This window comes from Podarcis filfolensis (assembly GCF_964270895.1).
Source record: "Podarcis filfolensis genome assembly, chromosome: 2".
Classification (NCBI taxonomy): Eukaryota; Metazoa; Chordata; class Lepidosauria; order Squamata; family Lacertidae; genus Podarcis; species Podarcis filfolensis.
In genome coordinates, this window is record NC_139605.1 from 19315806 (window position 1) to 19332771 (window position 16966).

Here is a 16966-nt window from a genome sequence, read left to right on the forward strand (position 1 = left end):
GCGGTTTCTAGTTTACTGTTCCACCCTCCCTGCCCTCTCCCCACCCCCATGACAGCAGCCTGCAAAACATATACGATCAGTTTGATCGGTCTGAAGGATCATTTGCTGGCAACTTTAAAGGGGAGGGAGGAATAAAATCAGGTTTATAATGGAGGTAGGGGCTGAACCTTAAGTATAGAGTAGCTGCCACGGCTCCATAATTGCTGCACTGTGTCGTGTTGCCATGGTTCCCAGTGCTGTGTCTCTGCATGGTTTCTGAGAGAAGGGCCAAGGCAGCCAGTCACAGCAGAGCTGCTGTGTACGTGTTTGGGGAGTTTAGACTTGTACTGACAAGGAAGTGATTGGAGAGAGCCCTGCGCTTATAGTTAGGGTGTTAGGAAAGGATCTGGGTATTTCCCACCCCATATTGCGTGCGTTTTTATTCCTTCCCTTCCTCCTCCTCAGACAGACTGAGGTGGGAAACATTCTAAGGCAGCATAAATGCTTAGTTCCTCCCTCCATCGGTCTTCAGTCACGGGGGCAATGACATGAAATGTGGGATTCCTTCCTCTACCAAATGGTGGGGTGGGGTAGCTGTGGGGAAGGGAGGCTGCTGCTTTTGGATTGGCTTGGGCGTGTTTTCATCAGAGATCCCTTGGCTGACTTGCCATCTGCATAGGCTGTGAATACTTCTCTCTGGCGCAGACCTTGTTCCTTGGGATTGCATCATCTCTGGGAGAGCAGCCAGGTCCGGAGCACTAGTACAAAGACTTTGTGAAGCAGATGCGGCCTGTTCTGTCTCTGAAGCATTTCTCCTCCTTCCTGCTCATCCTTCCCACAGGATTCCAGAAAGAGAGCTTGCTCTGAGAGCCTCTCAGTAGGTCAGCTGCCCTTTGGACTCTGAATCCCAGCTGCTTCCTGTACACCTGGCTGATGCAATGTCTGCCTTTGAAATCCCTGCTGGAATTCACTCTGGAGTGGTTTTGTTTGCCTTTTCTGGGAGTGGCCAAGCAGGCAGAGTAGGCCTGTCACATGACGTCCTTGAATATAAGAAGCCTGTCGCCAGATTTGCAGATGCAGAGCTCTCTCCTTTCCCATCTAGCAACCGGTTCCTGGCAAATTTTGTCAGGCATTGCCTTCTCTTGGTGGCAGATATATATCATGCGCACATTACAGTTGCTAGCATTGTAATCGGTAATTTGCTGCGGCCTCTGTGATTGTCCTGGGAATTCTGAAGGGGTTGATCTGAATTTAAGTTCCAGTCCAGCTGAGTCTGTTTACTGCACCGTTTTCTTATGATTCAGCTGTTTGCATTATTTTTCTCCCAAATGCCATCCATGTAAAATAATTTAGGGAGTGATACTTTACTGACAGGTTTGTAAGGATTCATATTTTTAAAAGCAAAGGCCTGCTTTAACTATTTCCAATAAGGTATATTGCTTTCACATACCCACCACACCACCTCCCACACACTTTGGATTGAAAAGCAAGGTATTTATGAGTGCTCATCTTGATGCTTTGGCCCCCTTTAACTGTGAATCTCAGAAGACATGTGGTGTCACCACCCTTTCATGTGGTGCTTATGATAGAGCATGGACCTTCCTTGTGGTCATCCCACGTTTTTTCACTGTTATATCCTGAATTAGAATTCTAATATCAAGGCTTCCAGACAGTTTGGAGTGATAAATTGTGGCTGGATGCTAATTGGGGTTGACTGCTAGACTAGATGATCCATTAGTCTGACTCACTATGAAAGTATTTCATATTGGTCCCTGAACTAGCCTTTTGTGTCAGAGAAAGACTGGGGAAGGCTTTCCCAATTTAGAGAACCCTCGTTTTCATTTGGTAAATGTAGCTTTTTGTCCTGTGGCTGAAAAATCGTGCAGTGACAACATTTGAATAATAGAAATAGGAAGCAAAGCAGCAAAAAATTGATTGCCCAACTAACAAATATCAATCTGGATGTTGAATTTATAATTTAAGGGATAACTCAGGTTTTTCACATCTGAGACAATCGATCACAGTGCTGAGGATCCAGTGTAGAGTAAATGCAGTATGCCTGGCAACATGCAACTAAAATATGTAAATCAACTGCAGCCCTCTAGCTTGTAATCTATTTCCAGCTCAGCCTTCAGTGCTGAAATGGCTCAACCCCCCCCCCTCCTGCTTTTTCATATGCTTCATCTACCAGCTTCTGTTTTATTCAGGCCTTATACCCTGTGTCCTATGATTTACAAATAGAAAGCTATTAAGCACAACCCCGCCTTAACCAGCAACGAGGCAACTAGCATAAAAACAAAATTAAAGTGGCTACACTCTGTGGAATGGCTGTCTAATAAGAAAAGTGTAGAACAAGCTGAATGCCCAAATGAGAACAAAAATGAGCAGTAATTTGAGCAAAAGAAATGTAAGCTGATAACAAGGGATGCAAAAGAAGAATTAGACAGTGCATCAGGAAAAACACTTAAAGTGAACTTCAAAATACATTAGAAGCAGCAAACCAGCTGGGGAGATTGCTGGATTTTTGGATGATAAAGGAGTTAAATGTGAGCTATTGGAGTAAAAGAGTGAGTGCAGAGAAGCTGAATGAATTCTTTGCATCTATCCTCAATGCAGAAGATGTAGTTCAGATTCCTTCGTGGGTGACATGTGCAAGGAAGAATCTAAGGTATAGAAACTTTCCTGGGTGACATGTGCAAGGAACTGTGCCAGGAGAGAGATCTTGGTGCTTTTCAGTAGTATTTACTGTAGCATCTTTATTGAGAGATTGCCTGAGTTGGGGAGGGGTATACTGCTTTACAGTGGTTCCAGGCTATTACTCTACTCCCACACATTTAATGGGATGTGATTGGCTGATTTTTAAATATCAGCATAATGTTAATTAACTATTCCTGATCATTTTTCATTCTTGGGGGGGGGGGGAGAGTGTTGTCTCATTTTATTATACACATTTATGTTACAGTTTTTTAAAAATATTTTGTATATTTTAATTGCTGTAAGATGTCAAGCTTTTTTAAATAAAGCTTTTCTAATAAATTTAATAAACTTACAATTCAAATAGTGGTAGGAGACAAATTCTAGGCCTTGTCAAAAGCTTAACAAATCCCTGGATCCAGATGGCACCCACCCAAATGTGAAATTGCTGTTCTTGTAATAAAATTATGTAACTTGTCCCTAATAACAGTCTCCATACCTGGGGATTGTGAAGTGGCCACTGCAATACCATTTTTTAAAAAAATCAGGGGAGTAGGGAAAGATTCAGGAAATTACAGACCACTTAGCTGTTCTGGGAAAACTAATATGAAAAGCATTATTAAACACAAAATCATCAAGCACTGTTGTTGTTGTTTGCATCTGTCTTTCGCAAGAGGCAATGGAGTGAACCTCCAGGGGTGAAGTCAAACCACTGTGTTAGCCGCACACCAGGACGCAAGCCTGGGCAGTGTGTCTAGAGGTCCTGGGCTGCCCAGACGACAAGACCTTGCTCTCAGCCTCGCTGGTGTGGTCTAAAGGACAGCGGAGCAATACATTTGGCACCAGCTTGGCTGCAAGAGTTGACAGAAGGAGGTGTACAGGGCGCCATCCAACCACCTTAGGGACACTACTCTGGATTTGTGTTGGGTTTACTCCTTAGCTTTTCTCTCCTGAATATATCTCACAAGGCAGCAGAGGTTTAGGACCAGAGTTTTCCTTCTCTTAGGACAGAGGTTTGCTTCTCCTAGATGGGCTACCATCCCAGGTTGACGAGCCTCATCCGTCCCTCACTTTCCTCTACAGCACATGCAGAAAACGCTTTCTTGACCATTGGACCCACGGTTGGTCTCATCTGTTCAATCTGCCAAAGCCTGTCTTCGCGTTCAGTCCCTAACTGAGAGTTTGACACCCATTGGCTGCCCTCATCTGGTATAGTCGGCCAGTCGAAGCCGTATCTGGGGTGTGTCCACTGACGCATGCTGGCAGCTTCTCGGAGCCACAGTTGAGAGCTCAGCTCTCATTATCAAGCATATTGAAGAACAAATGGTGCTGAAGAAGAATCAGCATGGCTCCTGCAAATATAAGTGCTGCCTGACTAACCTATTAGAGTTCTTTGAGAGTCTCAATATGGATAGAGTTGAATCCAGTAGATGTGTACTTGGACTTTCGAAAAACTTTTTGATGTGGTGTTAGGAGTGAGCAGTGGTGTGTGTCCCAAGTTTACTCATCCCACCAAATTGTTCAGGGAAGCTACCAAAAAATCAGGGGATGCAACTGCAGCATTTGATACTAGGCCCCTTCCTCTCACTTGCTTTGTCAGATGCACTATTCCATATGCTATAAGTGAATGCAGGGGCCTCTTCTGTGACATAATGCCTGTCTTTGTGCTGTTCCAAAACCACCCCAGCTGCTTCGTTCCTATAGTTGATATCAAACTAAGATCTAATGTGCCTTGTGCTGGCCTCCTCCTTAGCTGTTTCCCCTCCCTCTGAATGTGGTCTGGGGAAAATGAATCCAGAAGTGTTGGCTTGCATTTTTGTTGTTTGGTGTGTTTCTGAAATTGCTTGTTCCTCTGATTTTCATTCTCATTAATTCTACTTTAGTCTCAGCTGCACATGTGTTTCCCCTCTAGATCATTGACTCAATAATGCTAGTTCTTCCTGATTTTCACTGTTTGACTCTTTCTTAGATTCTGTTCATATTTGTGTGCTTTCAGCCAGTTTTCAGGACCATCTCAGAATGACGTTTTCAGGGATGGCGTGACAAAGAATGGCAATCCTCTAAAACTGGGTGTAGTTGCTACTTTGCTGATTTTACAGAGCTATCAGCATGGCTGAAGAACCCAGTGTATTTGGAAACAAGAATATGAAGGAAAAGCATATGTGGAGGATGCACAGATCTGAGGGGGAAAGAAATTGAGGAAGAAGTGTTGGGAGAAATGGTTACACAAGGCCTAGAGACTTGGGCAGATAAGGAAGGTTTGAAATATGGAGGCTGTGACCCAGAAGGCAAGGAGGCAGTGGCCCAGTTTGCAAACAATATTAAGACATAGTTTTAACACATGCAGGTGTTTTGCTCCTCGCTCAGCTCTTTCCTATGCCTTGTGGTCAGAGGAAACAAGCTGGTGTTGGGCCTCATGTGCAAACCCAAGCTTTTGTGGGCTCGGGGTTTGTTTCTCTCTAAACAACGATAGGCTGGCCAAGAACAAACCTTGGCCCCTCTTCGTGGTTTGTTTGGAGAGAAACAAAACCAGGGGCCTGCATCTCATGACATGGCCCACCAGACTCTGCCTTGTTTATGGTTTTGTTTCTGCCGCACGCAGTGCATCCAGGAGCTGGAGAGGAGCAAAGAATTTGCAGATGTTAAACGCAAGTTCACAGAATCATAGATTTGTAGAGCTGGAAGGGACCACGAGGGTCATCTAGTTCGACCCTCTGCAATGCAGAAATCTCTCAACCGGCTTGGGGCTCAAACCGACAACTCTGAGATTAAGAGTCTCAAGCTCTACACCAAACTGAGCTATCACTCAACCTGTTTGGTTTAATGATATGTGTCAACCATCTTGATCACTGTGTTAGTATGTTAAAAGTGAAAACTGTGACTGCAGTTTTCTTGCTAGCATAATTCTCCCAACTTTTTTTGTTAAGATGACAGTATATTTTGTAAATATGTGGCAGTTTATAACTGTATCCAAATGTGAAGAAACTTGGAAAAATATAATTAAGGCAGGGTTTTTTTCTTCTTCACCTTTGCTAATATATATGCTAGGAACACCCCACACCCCTGCGTAATGCAAAACTGCTACAGGCCTTAAAGCAATGTTTCAGGTTCAACATCTAACACAGACTCTGTCACTACCCCAATTTTATGCATTACTGCACTTGACTTTTGCACCCAACCAGGTATACAGGGCCTGAATACAGTACTATGCTTCCTTGATAATTCTCAGAATGTGACATCCAGATTGAAGGGTGACCAGCAGATCACTGCTGATCACATCATTGTTTTGGATGTGTTTTGATATTCACCAGATATTCAGAACAGAACAAGTTTTGATATTCACCAGATATTCACCAGTTTTGATATTGGATGTTATGTGGCTCTGTCTAGGATGCAAGTTGATGCTGTATCATAACCTGTCTTAAATCTTCAGAGGCCATTGGCCAATGAAATTTGGTTGATTGGCATTTTAAGCTTGCAATTAATCAAATGACTATTTTATTTGTAGGCTGCTTTGAATTTGATTTCATCATAGGGTGGAATATGAATACCTTAATAAATAAAGACTTGTCTGTAGCTTCAGAAGTTACCATCAAACATGTGATTACAGCTGCAAATCTATGTGTTTGTTTGTTTGTTTGTTTGTTTGTTTGTTTGTAACGATATTCACTGTATAGGGGCTATTTATTCTCTCCTGCCAACCTAGCAGTTTGAAAGCACATCAAAATGCAAGTAGATAAATAGGTACTGCTCCGGCGGGAAGGTAAACAGCATTTCCATGCACTGCTCTGGTTCACCAGAAGCGGCTTAGTCATGCTGGCCACATGACCCGGAAGCTGTAAGCCGGCTCCCTCGGCCAATAAAGCGAGATGAGCACCACAACCCCACGACTGGACCTAATGGTCAGGGGTCCCTTTACCTTTACCTTTAAGAACTGTGTGTTGAGGATGGCAGTAAAAGTTGCACATGGATCACTCAGAGTTTCTCTCCTCAGTCTCACTGGTGGTATAGCTTTTTCTTCACTGTCATATGAGTCTTGAAGTCACCTGAATCTACCCTATGCCATGTAGAAAGTAAGATCAGTGTGGGAGACTTGTATAGACTGATGAAACCTTTCAGGAGAGTTCTAATTCTGATTCCTGTCCAGCTCCCCCTCTCTTGATTTACAATGCGGTTTTCGAAAGATGCACGCCCTTTTTGGTCTTTAGAAGAAAGGTGGACATTATCACCATTATTGGGTGTTAGAAATGTTTAAGATTGTTTGGTGCTTTGTATTGGCTGCATTATGTCGGCCGGAGAGAATTCTAATGACTGGGCATCCTTCTGCCCTGTCTGGGGCTCAAACTAGACTGGGAGCCCTGCCCCCTTCTTTTTCAGAATTCAGAGACACAGCTCATGAGATTCAGCAGAAAAGGATTAAGCCCCCACAGAGCAGCCCCTTTGGTTTGAACCCAGCCTAGTCCAGAGGAGGGGGCACTGAGCTTCATTGTCTTATTGTTTTTATAGACAAAACGTTCCAGCCGGCTCTTCATCTTGCCTCCAAAGTCTCAGCCACATCGGTCAGATGGGAGTGAAGGATAAAGGGAGATGGTTGAAACAAAGATTGCACTATTCTGTTGCTCTTGCATCCTGAATGTTGAGGCAGTTTCAGATTTGATAGTCATGGAGTTGATTTATAGATGGCATATTTAGTCTATTCTGGCCATTTCCATATAACACTACCAGGAAAAAATTGATACTGCCCTCTCTCCCTTGAACAGATCCCCAGATCAAGGCATCAAGTAATTTCAATTCCTGTACAACGACAGCCTGGTTGTACACCTGCCCTGGTGGTGGTGTTGTTGTTACTAGAGAACCTCGTTGTGTAGTATGGGTGAGACCTTCTCCTTAATGTATGTAGGGCTGCATGAGTCAGCTTAGTGGCTGCTTCCAGTCTCTGCATAATCCTCACTTGTAAGATCCAAAACATGTCCCTGCTCTTCCATTTATCAAGCCTTGTTGGCTCCCATTTTCTTTGTTATTTCTGTTGTACTTAGTTTTGTGAGCTCTTTGTTCAGGGGTCATATTGCGTTGGTATTGGGTTCCATGTCTAGCACATTGTTGGTGTTCCACTATTAAGTAGCGATAGTGTTGTGGGTGAAAGCAACTAAATTCTCCTGTCCTTTTCCATTACTGAAGTTCCTCCTACAAGATACTGTCCATAATTAAGCTGTTGTTGTTTTTTCTTAATTAAGGATGAGCCTTGATGTTCTTCCTAATTCCTTGCGAATCTGGCTTCGGGCTGTTGGACCAGAAACGGCAGGCCTTTCTTTCATTGCGTGGCCAGCTCTCAGAAGGAACCAGAATGGTGCTTGCCATTCTGTGTGGCAGCATTTCTGAACTGCCATTCAGTGCAAGCAAACCCATATTTGGACTGTTTGGCAAACCTTAAAGGAACCCCTGGGATTCCCATGCTCTTGCCTGTGAATAACTGGGGCAAAACCTTGTTTGAGTACCAGTGCAGCTCACATTCACTGCTTCACACAGTAGTGAGCATTCCTGGACAGAATGGAAGGCTCCAAAGACAATCTGCAATTGCATATTCTCTTACCTCATATGTGTGTGTATGTATATTCAGGCACGCGTTCACACACAGGTTCTAATGTGCCAGGTAAATACTTCCTTTGTAAAAATGTGCATGTGATGTAGCTCCTTTTATGGCTGCAGATAATGCTATTAACTGCATAAACATTCTGAAGAAATTTTCCAGCCCCTCCTAGCAAGATGTGATCCATATTTCTACACCCTCTTTCAGAGGGAAACAATTACTAGCCTTTTCTAGGCTTACCTATTGGTGAAGTGATTTGATACCTGATGGTGCCTTGCTCATAGGGAGCGATGCATGTTAAGTTCCGTGCCTTCTGCATTTAGCCCAACCTGTACTAGTAATTATTACAAAGCTTGAATGCTTGTTTCCCACGCAAAGAGCTGCCCTGATGGCATGGCTAGCCCTGAAGAATGGGAAGAAAGTGCAAAGGAACTAGGTCAGAAAGAAAGTGCAACATTTATTTGCTTCTCCCACATTCCACCACGATCACATCACAGACCTCATCCTTGCATATGGGTAATTTGTGGAGGTAGGAAAGATCTTGAAAGGCTACAGTGGGCAGCAGCTGTTCCAAGTTCTCTGTAATAGGAATGAACAGATTGTTAATTAGTAATATGTCTACCATGGGCAAAGAACCATTGGTTTCGCAAAAGCAGTTTGTGGCAAGGCAAGGTGGATAGTCGACCATTGAACCCTTTAGAGCCAGCAGCACCTACTGGTGAGCTTTCCCCACCTGCTTTAATCCACAAGCTCCTGCTGCCCTCCAAGAGCTTGGGAGTAAACACCTCCCACAAGCGATCAGTTCTGCAGGTACAAATCTATTCCCAAAGGATGGAGCCCCCCTGCACAGCCCCAGATACACCTGCAAGGCACAAACTAAATATCCTCTCACTTACTGGAAGGCCTCGAGCTCTGTTGAGGCAGGTACAGACAGGTTGCATGCAGGCCGAACCATCCACTGCAACTCTCACTTCATGCTCTCTTCCTTACTTAAGTCCTCCCCCCCCCCCTCAAGTCGGCCTTTCTATCAGGGCTGCCTCTCATTCTGTACTTAGTTGCAGTTGAGTGTAGATGCCGTATCACATCGCATACCAAATCTGAATGGTAGATCTGTGTGTTTAGTTACTTGTCTCTGCAAAATAAATGAAAGAGTAGGGCCCGTTCCTTTCCTGGTAGCTGGTTCTCTGTATATTTCCAAGTAACACAGTGGTTTAAATGTCCACGTTGTGTTTAGGTCTGAAGAGAGGCACATGTACTGTATGTTGTACTTTAGTATTAGAGTACAAAACAGAGAGAGGCACGGCCTTTGGGCTCATTACTTCCTTCATTGTGCAGCCATCTGCCTTCGACTGTTCCCCCTTTCACCACCATTTCAGATATGCCCCTTTCCCCCCTGTTCCTCTAGTCTTAAACCTTGTCCCAAGTGAGCATGAGGGATTTGGGAGATGACTTTGCATCTCATGCACATCTGTGAAGCTCAGGAACTGGATTTTGGCACTAGGGTTGTCATGAGGATCATTCTGAAATAAATCATTACAGAAATGAATAAATGCCTTCCGTGCTGCTTTCTTTTCTCATTGGCTGCTCTGGGATTCTATCTCAACACACACACACACACACACACACACACACACACGTTGTGCTCTGCCTCCCCTACTGGCAGTTTTACCCATGTGACCGTCTTTTGCAAGACAGGCCTGTGGGCCTCTTGCCTGTGCTTGGCATTCTCTTTTATGGCACGAGGAAATATCTGCATGTGAACCAGGTGGCCATATTTGAGAGGAGATTATGTAAAAGTAATGCAGAGGCAAGAGACAACACGCACCCTCTGAAGTTTCTCATTCCTTCCTTCAGCCCGCACTGTCCTCAACTTTAGGATGGTTTTGCAGGCAGGGTGAACCATATGTCTGTGGCAATGATACACAAAAATGCAGTGCATTGTTTCTTTTCCCCTTGGCAGGTTTCCCCATGTCCGTGACGTGTTGGCCGAGGCTCTGCGGCTGCTCCCCGCCCTTGGAGCCGCCAGTCGCTACCCTTTGGACTCCGTGATCCCTGACAAACGTCATGAGCATTGCAATCCCTCTGGGAGTCACCACACCAGATACATCTTATTCAGATATGGCTGCTGGATCTGAGTAAGTTCTGCCTTGCCTGCTAGCGTGTGAAGGGCATGGAATCAGGCCTCGGTGTTCAGACTTGAGCTGTCCTGCTGAGCCCGGGATAGCAGAGAGTAAGCTAGCTTTGCAACAGATAAACCAGAAATCTGAGGTGGTATCTGGTGCACACATTTGATCGCGACGGAACACCAAACAGAAGCACTTCCCCCTTTCCCTCAAATTGCGTCCAAGAAGAGGCACTGTCTAGAATACTGCTTTCCCAGTGATCTTTAATTCACACCTGTTGTATCATACCTTGGTTGATAGGTATCTTGCAAGACATGAGCCCTGACGGTACTCTTCTTTTCCTCTCCTGTAGCCTAAGTTGCATGGTGCTGCTGATACAGATGGCTGTGTGATGTGGGTAAGGAGGATCTTTCAGGCATCGGGCCTCTTGCCTATCTCAAACTGTTAAGTAGATTTTCACCCCTTTAGTGTGGCTCTTTTCCCGAGGGAGGCTTGTAAGGTAGCTTGTGGGAAACTTCCTGCGCCAAAACCCAAATGAAGTGTCTACACTACAGGAAGGAAGATGCCTGGAGTTGAACTGATCGTTGAGCTTAGTCAGGCATGGAAAGAGGGTCATGCCTTGCTGATGCTGTTCTGTGCTCCTGCACTTGTCTTCAGCGATTTCTCCCAAGAATGGAGCACTGTGAAGGGCCAGACACACTGTTTGAACCACCTGCTTGACAGACTGTACTCAGGAGACACTGAAAGCTCTGTGTATCTGGCCTCTGTTTGGTGGGCTTTTGTGAGGCGCTAGCATTCATGAAACACTCCTTTTTCCTGCATCTTTTTGTGTATCTGGATACACGGTGTAGTATATCGTGTCTGGTTTTGTTTCATACCACGGACCTGATCAGGCTTTGTTGAGCACCTGTCCAGCTCAGCTTCAATCATACTGCATCTGGAGTATTCTCAGCAAATAAGCTCACTACAAAATAAATGTCCTTTACTTTGTTTCCTGTCTAATGTTAGATCTGTTCTGAATATACGTCTCACTTCATAGCTATTTCTGTCAGGTCTTCTTGTTTTGATGACAGTTTTTTGTGTTTTGTTTTACTGGGAATGTTTAGGATCACATTCCATGATACTGTCAGGTTGCAGTGGCCTTGCGTTCTGTCTTCTTATATATAGAGCCCTGAAAAGGCTGTAGCTGTTACCCGTCCTGTCCTTGCCCTCCTTGGGAGCGTGGAGGTAGAAGCAGCTATGTTAAGATTGTTTCATAGCACTAGACTTCAGATGCATGTAGGTAAAGGGTCTGCGAGTCAACGTTTGCTCTGCTATCATGTGCCACCAAGCCTTCATGGCCAAAGAGTAGCCACAGTTTGAAGAAGGGTCTCTGCTTGAGTTGTATTAATTTTCAAGAGCAAACTCCAGGGACTTGGGATGCAAAAGTAGACCAGGATATGGAAATGGGCATGGAAAGGCTACTTTGTTAGTAGGGTATCAAGAAAGGAACACATTGATTCAAGATTAAGCTTCTATAGGTAGAGGAGTTGCTGGTTTTACCAGTCCCACTGTTTTGAAGATATCTGTAATTTAATTTAGCACAACAGAGCAGTAGTTAGGAATGAGGAGTTTGCGGTCATCTTGTAGAGACAGGAGTTCAAATAAGCAAGTACCGTGTGGCCACCCGTCCTCTTCCTGGCTGTAGCTTTTGAAAGTTGAATGCAGTTGCAGAAAGGACATTTCCTGAACCATATCCTTAATGTGTGCTTGCAGCGGCAGCTCCTCCTCCTCTTAGTCCTCCCCCCTCCTTCCAAAGAGAGCAATTTCTCCTTCTGGCATCAAGGCTTTGGCTTCATCACCTACGCTTTTCCTGTTTCCTTTTCTATAACAAGGACTCCCACAGCCTTGCACTAATTGCCCATTTTGTACAGTACCATATTCTGAGTCGATTTTTTTCTGCCACCTTGTGGTGGAAAATTGCAATTTTCGGTCAGTAATTAGTTGGGAATTCACCGCATCATCCTATAAGAAAGCAGGGTATCCTGAATATTTTAGTTTGTCCGGAGTTCCTTCCGATCCAGGTCATAGATATTCCTGTAGCTCTTGGCCTATTTTTGTCGAGTACTCTCAAGAGCTCCCATCACTAGAAAATTGTGTCTCGGCTCCTATCTGTATTGAGTAACTCATTGCATTTGAAGCAGCAGTATGTAGACGTTGTGGCCTGAAAGGTATTGCCATTTAAAGTCTGAGGCTGTGGCGCGGTGATCTCAAATTGCATAGAGTTGAGTGGGGATCAGGAGGAGGAGCAAATCCACGAAGGGTTTAAAGTGAAATGAACAGCTAGCAGAATAATCCAGCGAGCAGCATTGTCAGCAGCTTTTTCCTTCCTGTTGCCTCTTGCTGAAGCAGGGTTGCTCGTATTGCTTATCCGGGATGCCTCATTTTGAGGCAGCTGCCAGTCACTCGCCCTTCCCTAGCCCCTGCTTTATGCAGAATCCGGCCTTCATGGATCCCATACCTCACTTGCCCCTCAGAAAAGGTATGTCCATTCTCGGCCGGATATCTGTGTGGCATGAGAGAAACTGCTAAGACCTGGCTAATTTTTTTCTTCAAAGAACCACTTCCTCTACTGATTGGTTCTGCTCTTGGCCCTTTCTGCAGCCCAGAGTCTGTGGAAGCTAGCCCAGCTGTTGGTGAGAAAAATGTGTATGCAAGTCATGGCTACGGGGCCTCCCAGAGGCACAGCTACCGAGGGCTGCCTTATGCAGTGAGTACCGTCTCTCTTATCTGCAGCCGACTCATCTATTTTACCCATCCCCTCTCCCTGGCTTGTGCATGATTGAGCTGTATATCTTCTTTGAGGACGGCAGCATTGCCAAGTGACACATGGGTACTGAATTTCTAGCCCCGCGTTTGTGTTTGTTTAGTGCTTGCAGACAACTTACTGCGAAAGGGAAGCATGGGACTAGAACAGCCTAGTAAACAAGCCCACAAAGTTACTGCATTTCCAGAAAATCAGCCGGCATGAGAACATAGGCTACCCGCCTCTTAGCAAGACAGTGTTAAAAGAAAGCCTTCGGCCGAGGGAGCTGGCAAGAGGAGGAGTGGTCTACCGCTCTTCCGCCGTGTGCCAGTCACAGAGGAAGGGCCGCCTTTCCACTGTGACCAGCACAGAAGGCAAACTGGCTGGTGGAGGAGGAGGAGGACAGAGTGATGGGCCTGTTTGTTCACCTGCATTGAATACCTGGCCTCCTTTGCCTGCCGAGTGAGTTGTTAAATGCAAGCTTGGACTAGAAGGTGAGGGGGGACATCTCTTTTTCCCTTTTTGGTCTTTAGCACTGACTGCTCATAGAAACTACTACCTAGGGTAGACCTACCCATTGCAGGTATATTTTTCTAATGAAGTACCCCTCGCCCCTCCCCCAAAAGTGTATTGATAAGCCCCAGTATTTTGAAAGTTGAAAGCATAGGTTTCAGAATCAAGCCAGTTTGAAAGACAGCTTGCAGTTTTTCTGTGCTTAACAGTGCAGAATGCTTGCATACAGAGGCAGGTCTCTGCCTTAAGAAAAGCAAGAGGGACCTGCAAGGAAATGTTATGGTGTGGAGTGTGCTGGCTCAGGTTTTCAGCTATCCCATTCCATCGTTTTTCATTCTCCATCACCGCCACCCTGTCTACACCTGTCAGCCAGCCAGTATTTCGTGCCCATTGAGAATGCTCAGTCCTCACTGGATAGTTTGGGGGCATTTTCTCCATTTTGGGGGTTTGAGGAGGTGGAGTGGGTATACTTATGCTGAACCCCAAACGCATTAAATTATTGAATTTCTCTGTCAATATCTGTGAGCAGCTCTCATTCCAAACTTGGGGACAGTTTAAAATAACTTCTTTGAACCAGAAAATGATGTATCCAGACATTGAGATGCTTATTTCTACCTTATACATATGCATACATGTTTCTCTGTCTTCTGGTTCCAGACACTCCATTCTCCCCCTGCATCCCACCCGGTTGCCATTTTCTCCCCTTAGTCTCCACATTTTGTGCCTTTAAGAGATAGCATAGAACTGTTTGAGGCGTTTTCCCTGCAGATTTTTTTGGTACTTGTTGCAAGCTCCTGATTTCCTTTGAGATTGCTGGTACTTCTTTCTTATGCGTGGGTAGTGTGGTTTTGTTTCCATTAGCACAAGCATAGGTAGTTCAAATCAGTGTTAGTATATTTTGCTAAGACACCTGGATATCAGGGCTTTCTTTATCTGTGGTTGGACTGAGAAAACAATTGCTCCGCCCAGTTCTAGAGAGAGTCCAAAGTTGTAGGTCCTTGCTCTGTTAGCCAGAGTTCCTGTCGCTCCTCAAATCTGTGCATGTGGTGGTGGGTAGGTTTTGGAAGTGTGTTAGGGCTCACATGTTGTGTAAAGTCATGCCTCTTGCTCTCCTCCCCCGCATTCAAAATAGAACTGATGCAAATGTTTGTTTTCAGGATCATAATTACGGAGCCCCTCCTCCTCCGACCCCTCCTGCTTCTCCCCCTGTCCAGACCATCATCCCTCGTGCAGAACTGAATGGCCTACACTCTCACGATGAGGAGAATTCTGGGGACACAGAGAGTTCTTCAGAAGCAGAGTCTATTCCTAGCTGGTGTCACTGTAGTCTCTCCCAAGATGGTTTCCTCATCAAATGTGAGAAGTGCAGGTAAGTTCTTGCCTGTAGGCAGCCTCATACATGGGAAAACGAGGGGTGGGGTGGGGAGAATGTTTAAAGAGGCTTCCTGATTGCTCAGTGGACCATTTTCTTTACCTTCAATTGGTCCAGCCTTCGCTGCAGCAAAGGAGCTGACTTACACAAAATCAACACGCACATTTTCACAATGCCGGAGCCAAATCCTGCAAGTTCATCAGATCAAATAAATAGTACCAGTGTCAGATTGTCTAAAAGTGATTTGTTTGAGCTGACCAAATGCAGTTGGTTAAATAATCATACCTTATGCTCAGTGGAGTGTGTCTGAAACTCTCCATGAAGTTAGGTGCTTCTAATGCAATGGTGAAAGAGTAATAGCGAAGGAGAGATGGAACTTCTTCAGAGTTTGGCAAGCAGCAGAAGGGGGCTTGGGGGTCATAAGGAACATGAGATCTGACGTCTTTCCCCTTTCCTGTCCTTCCGGGCCATCACTGGTCCAGAGCATTTCAGTGGCTCTGCTTTCACACACTGTAGGCTTATTTCCACACTTACGAGGGCCAAGAATGCGGTCTTTCTGTAACTTGAAAGATGGGGTTCTTGAGAACGTGGATATTGCACTGGGCGCACAGCCCATTATTTGCTGAAGCGATGGCCTTGGACATGAATGTGTGAAGCCGAGACGTGGCCATTAAATTCATTTTATCTTTATATAACACTTTGATGTCAGGTGATCTGGTGTTCCGCTGAAGACCCAAAGTTAGTTAAGCAATATAACCCTTAATAATGCCAACTTTTGGTTTCTGTTGTCCTTTTGCAGGGGGCTTAGCCGAGGGAAAGTGATCAGACTTCGTCGGAGGAAGCAAGACAACGTGTCAGGTGAGTTAGTGCCCCCAGGCTCGCGGGATTTGAATGAGCGGGTGCCCTGATGCAGCGAGAGTGCTCTGTGTCTCATTGCCTCTCTTTGTCATCTTTCCCAGTTTACCTGAGATCTCAAGAGTATAGGGTAGGTACATTGGAAGAGCTGAAGGGGGCAAGCGCAAAGCAAGTTGCCACTGTGAGTGGAAGATGATGGCTCCTTGCAGCCTTTTGGGGAGAAGAGTGCAATGTTAACTCACCGGGGTGGGACAGGGCAGGCACAAGTTTTTTCAGAACAAATGGGAAGTTGCTAACAAGACGTTTTTCATGGCAGGCGGGGACAGCAGTGCAACTGAGAGCTGGGACGAGGAGCTCTCTCCCTCCACAGTGTTGTACACTGCTACACAACACACCCCTACGAGCATCACTCTGACCGTCAATCGGGTCTGCAGAACCAAACCCAAAAAGAGGAAAAGAAATACAGAGAGAACTCGCACGGCACCAAAAGCCAAAAAAATCAAGGTATGTCAATAGATATGGCTGTCGGCGACTCCAGCCAGTTAACTAAGTAAGTGTTGGGGAGGATGTCTGGCCGTTTTCCTCTAATCTCCTCCTTATTGGTATGCAGCCTTCCATATCATGATGATGATCTCCTTCTGGGTTTTTTTGTGGAGTGGGGTGGGGGGGACAGATGCCGTGGACAAAACGAACAAGAACAGTGACAATGTGTTCCACCAATGTCTGAAGTGGAATTGTGCCACCATGCCCACAGCTCAGGCAGGGCTGCAACTGTGGGGGAAGGGAGGGCTTTTCTGATTGCTTAAGCAGTCGTTTGAACAACAACAACAAAACCACACCAACAACCCCAAAGGACTCTACATGCGTCTTACTTACAGAGATACAAACCTAGTATTATTGAATTAGTAAGAACTAAACTGACTTCTGACTCCCAGCATTCTAGCCAATCAGCATCAAGTAAAAAAATGAATGCTAAGCATCGGCCACTTAATAAGAACAACAATAGTATTTTAATCATACAACATCAAGAAATGACTTGCATTTAATTTTTTCCATTT

At 45.2% G+C, this 16966-nt stretch overlaps 1 protein-coding gene across 8 annotated transcripts in view; it reads left to right on the top strand.

Moving 5' to 3' along the window:
- The window catches only part of SETD5 (SET domain containing 5), a 62302-nt gene that overhangs the window by 16237 nt on the left and 29099 nt on the right, over positions 1-16966 (top strand). For 2 of the 8 annotated variants that reach the window (XM_083600374.1, XM_083600373.1), the window contains exons 2-6: positions 10221-10395; positions 13027-13132; positions 14839-15050; positions 15853-15911; positions 16225-16412. In XM_083600374.1, coding sequence (XP_083456500.1) covers positions 10325-10395; positions 13027-13132; positions 14839-15050; positions 15853-15911; positions 16225-16412 — 636 coding nt within the window. In that variant the 5' untranslated portion in view covers positions 10221-10324. Of the gene's footprint in view, positions 1-10220; positions 10396-10735; positions 10781-13026; positions 13133-14838; positions 15051-15852; positions 15912-16224; positions 16413-16966 lie in introns of those variants that run through there. The other 6 variants (XM_083600377.1, XM_083600380.1, XM_083600379.1 and 3 more) reach the window with 5 other exon arrangements.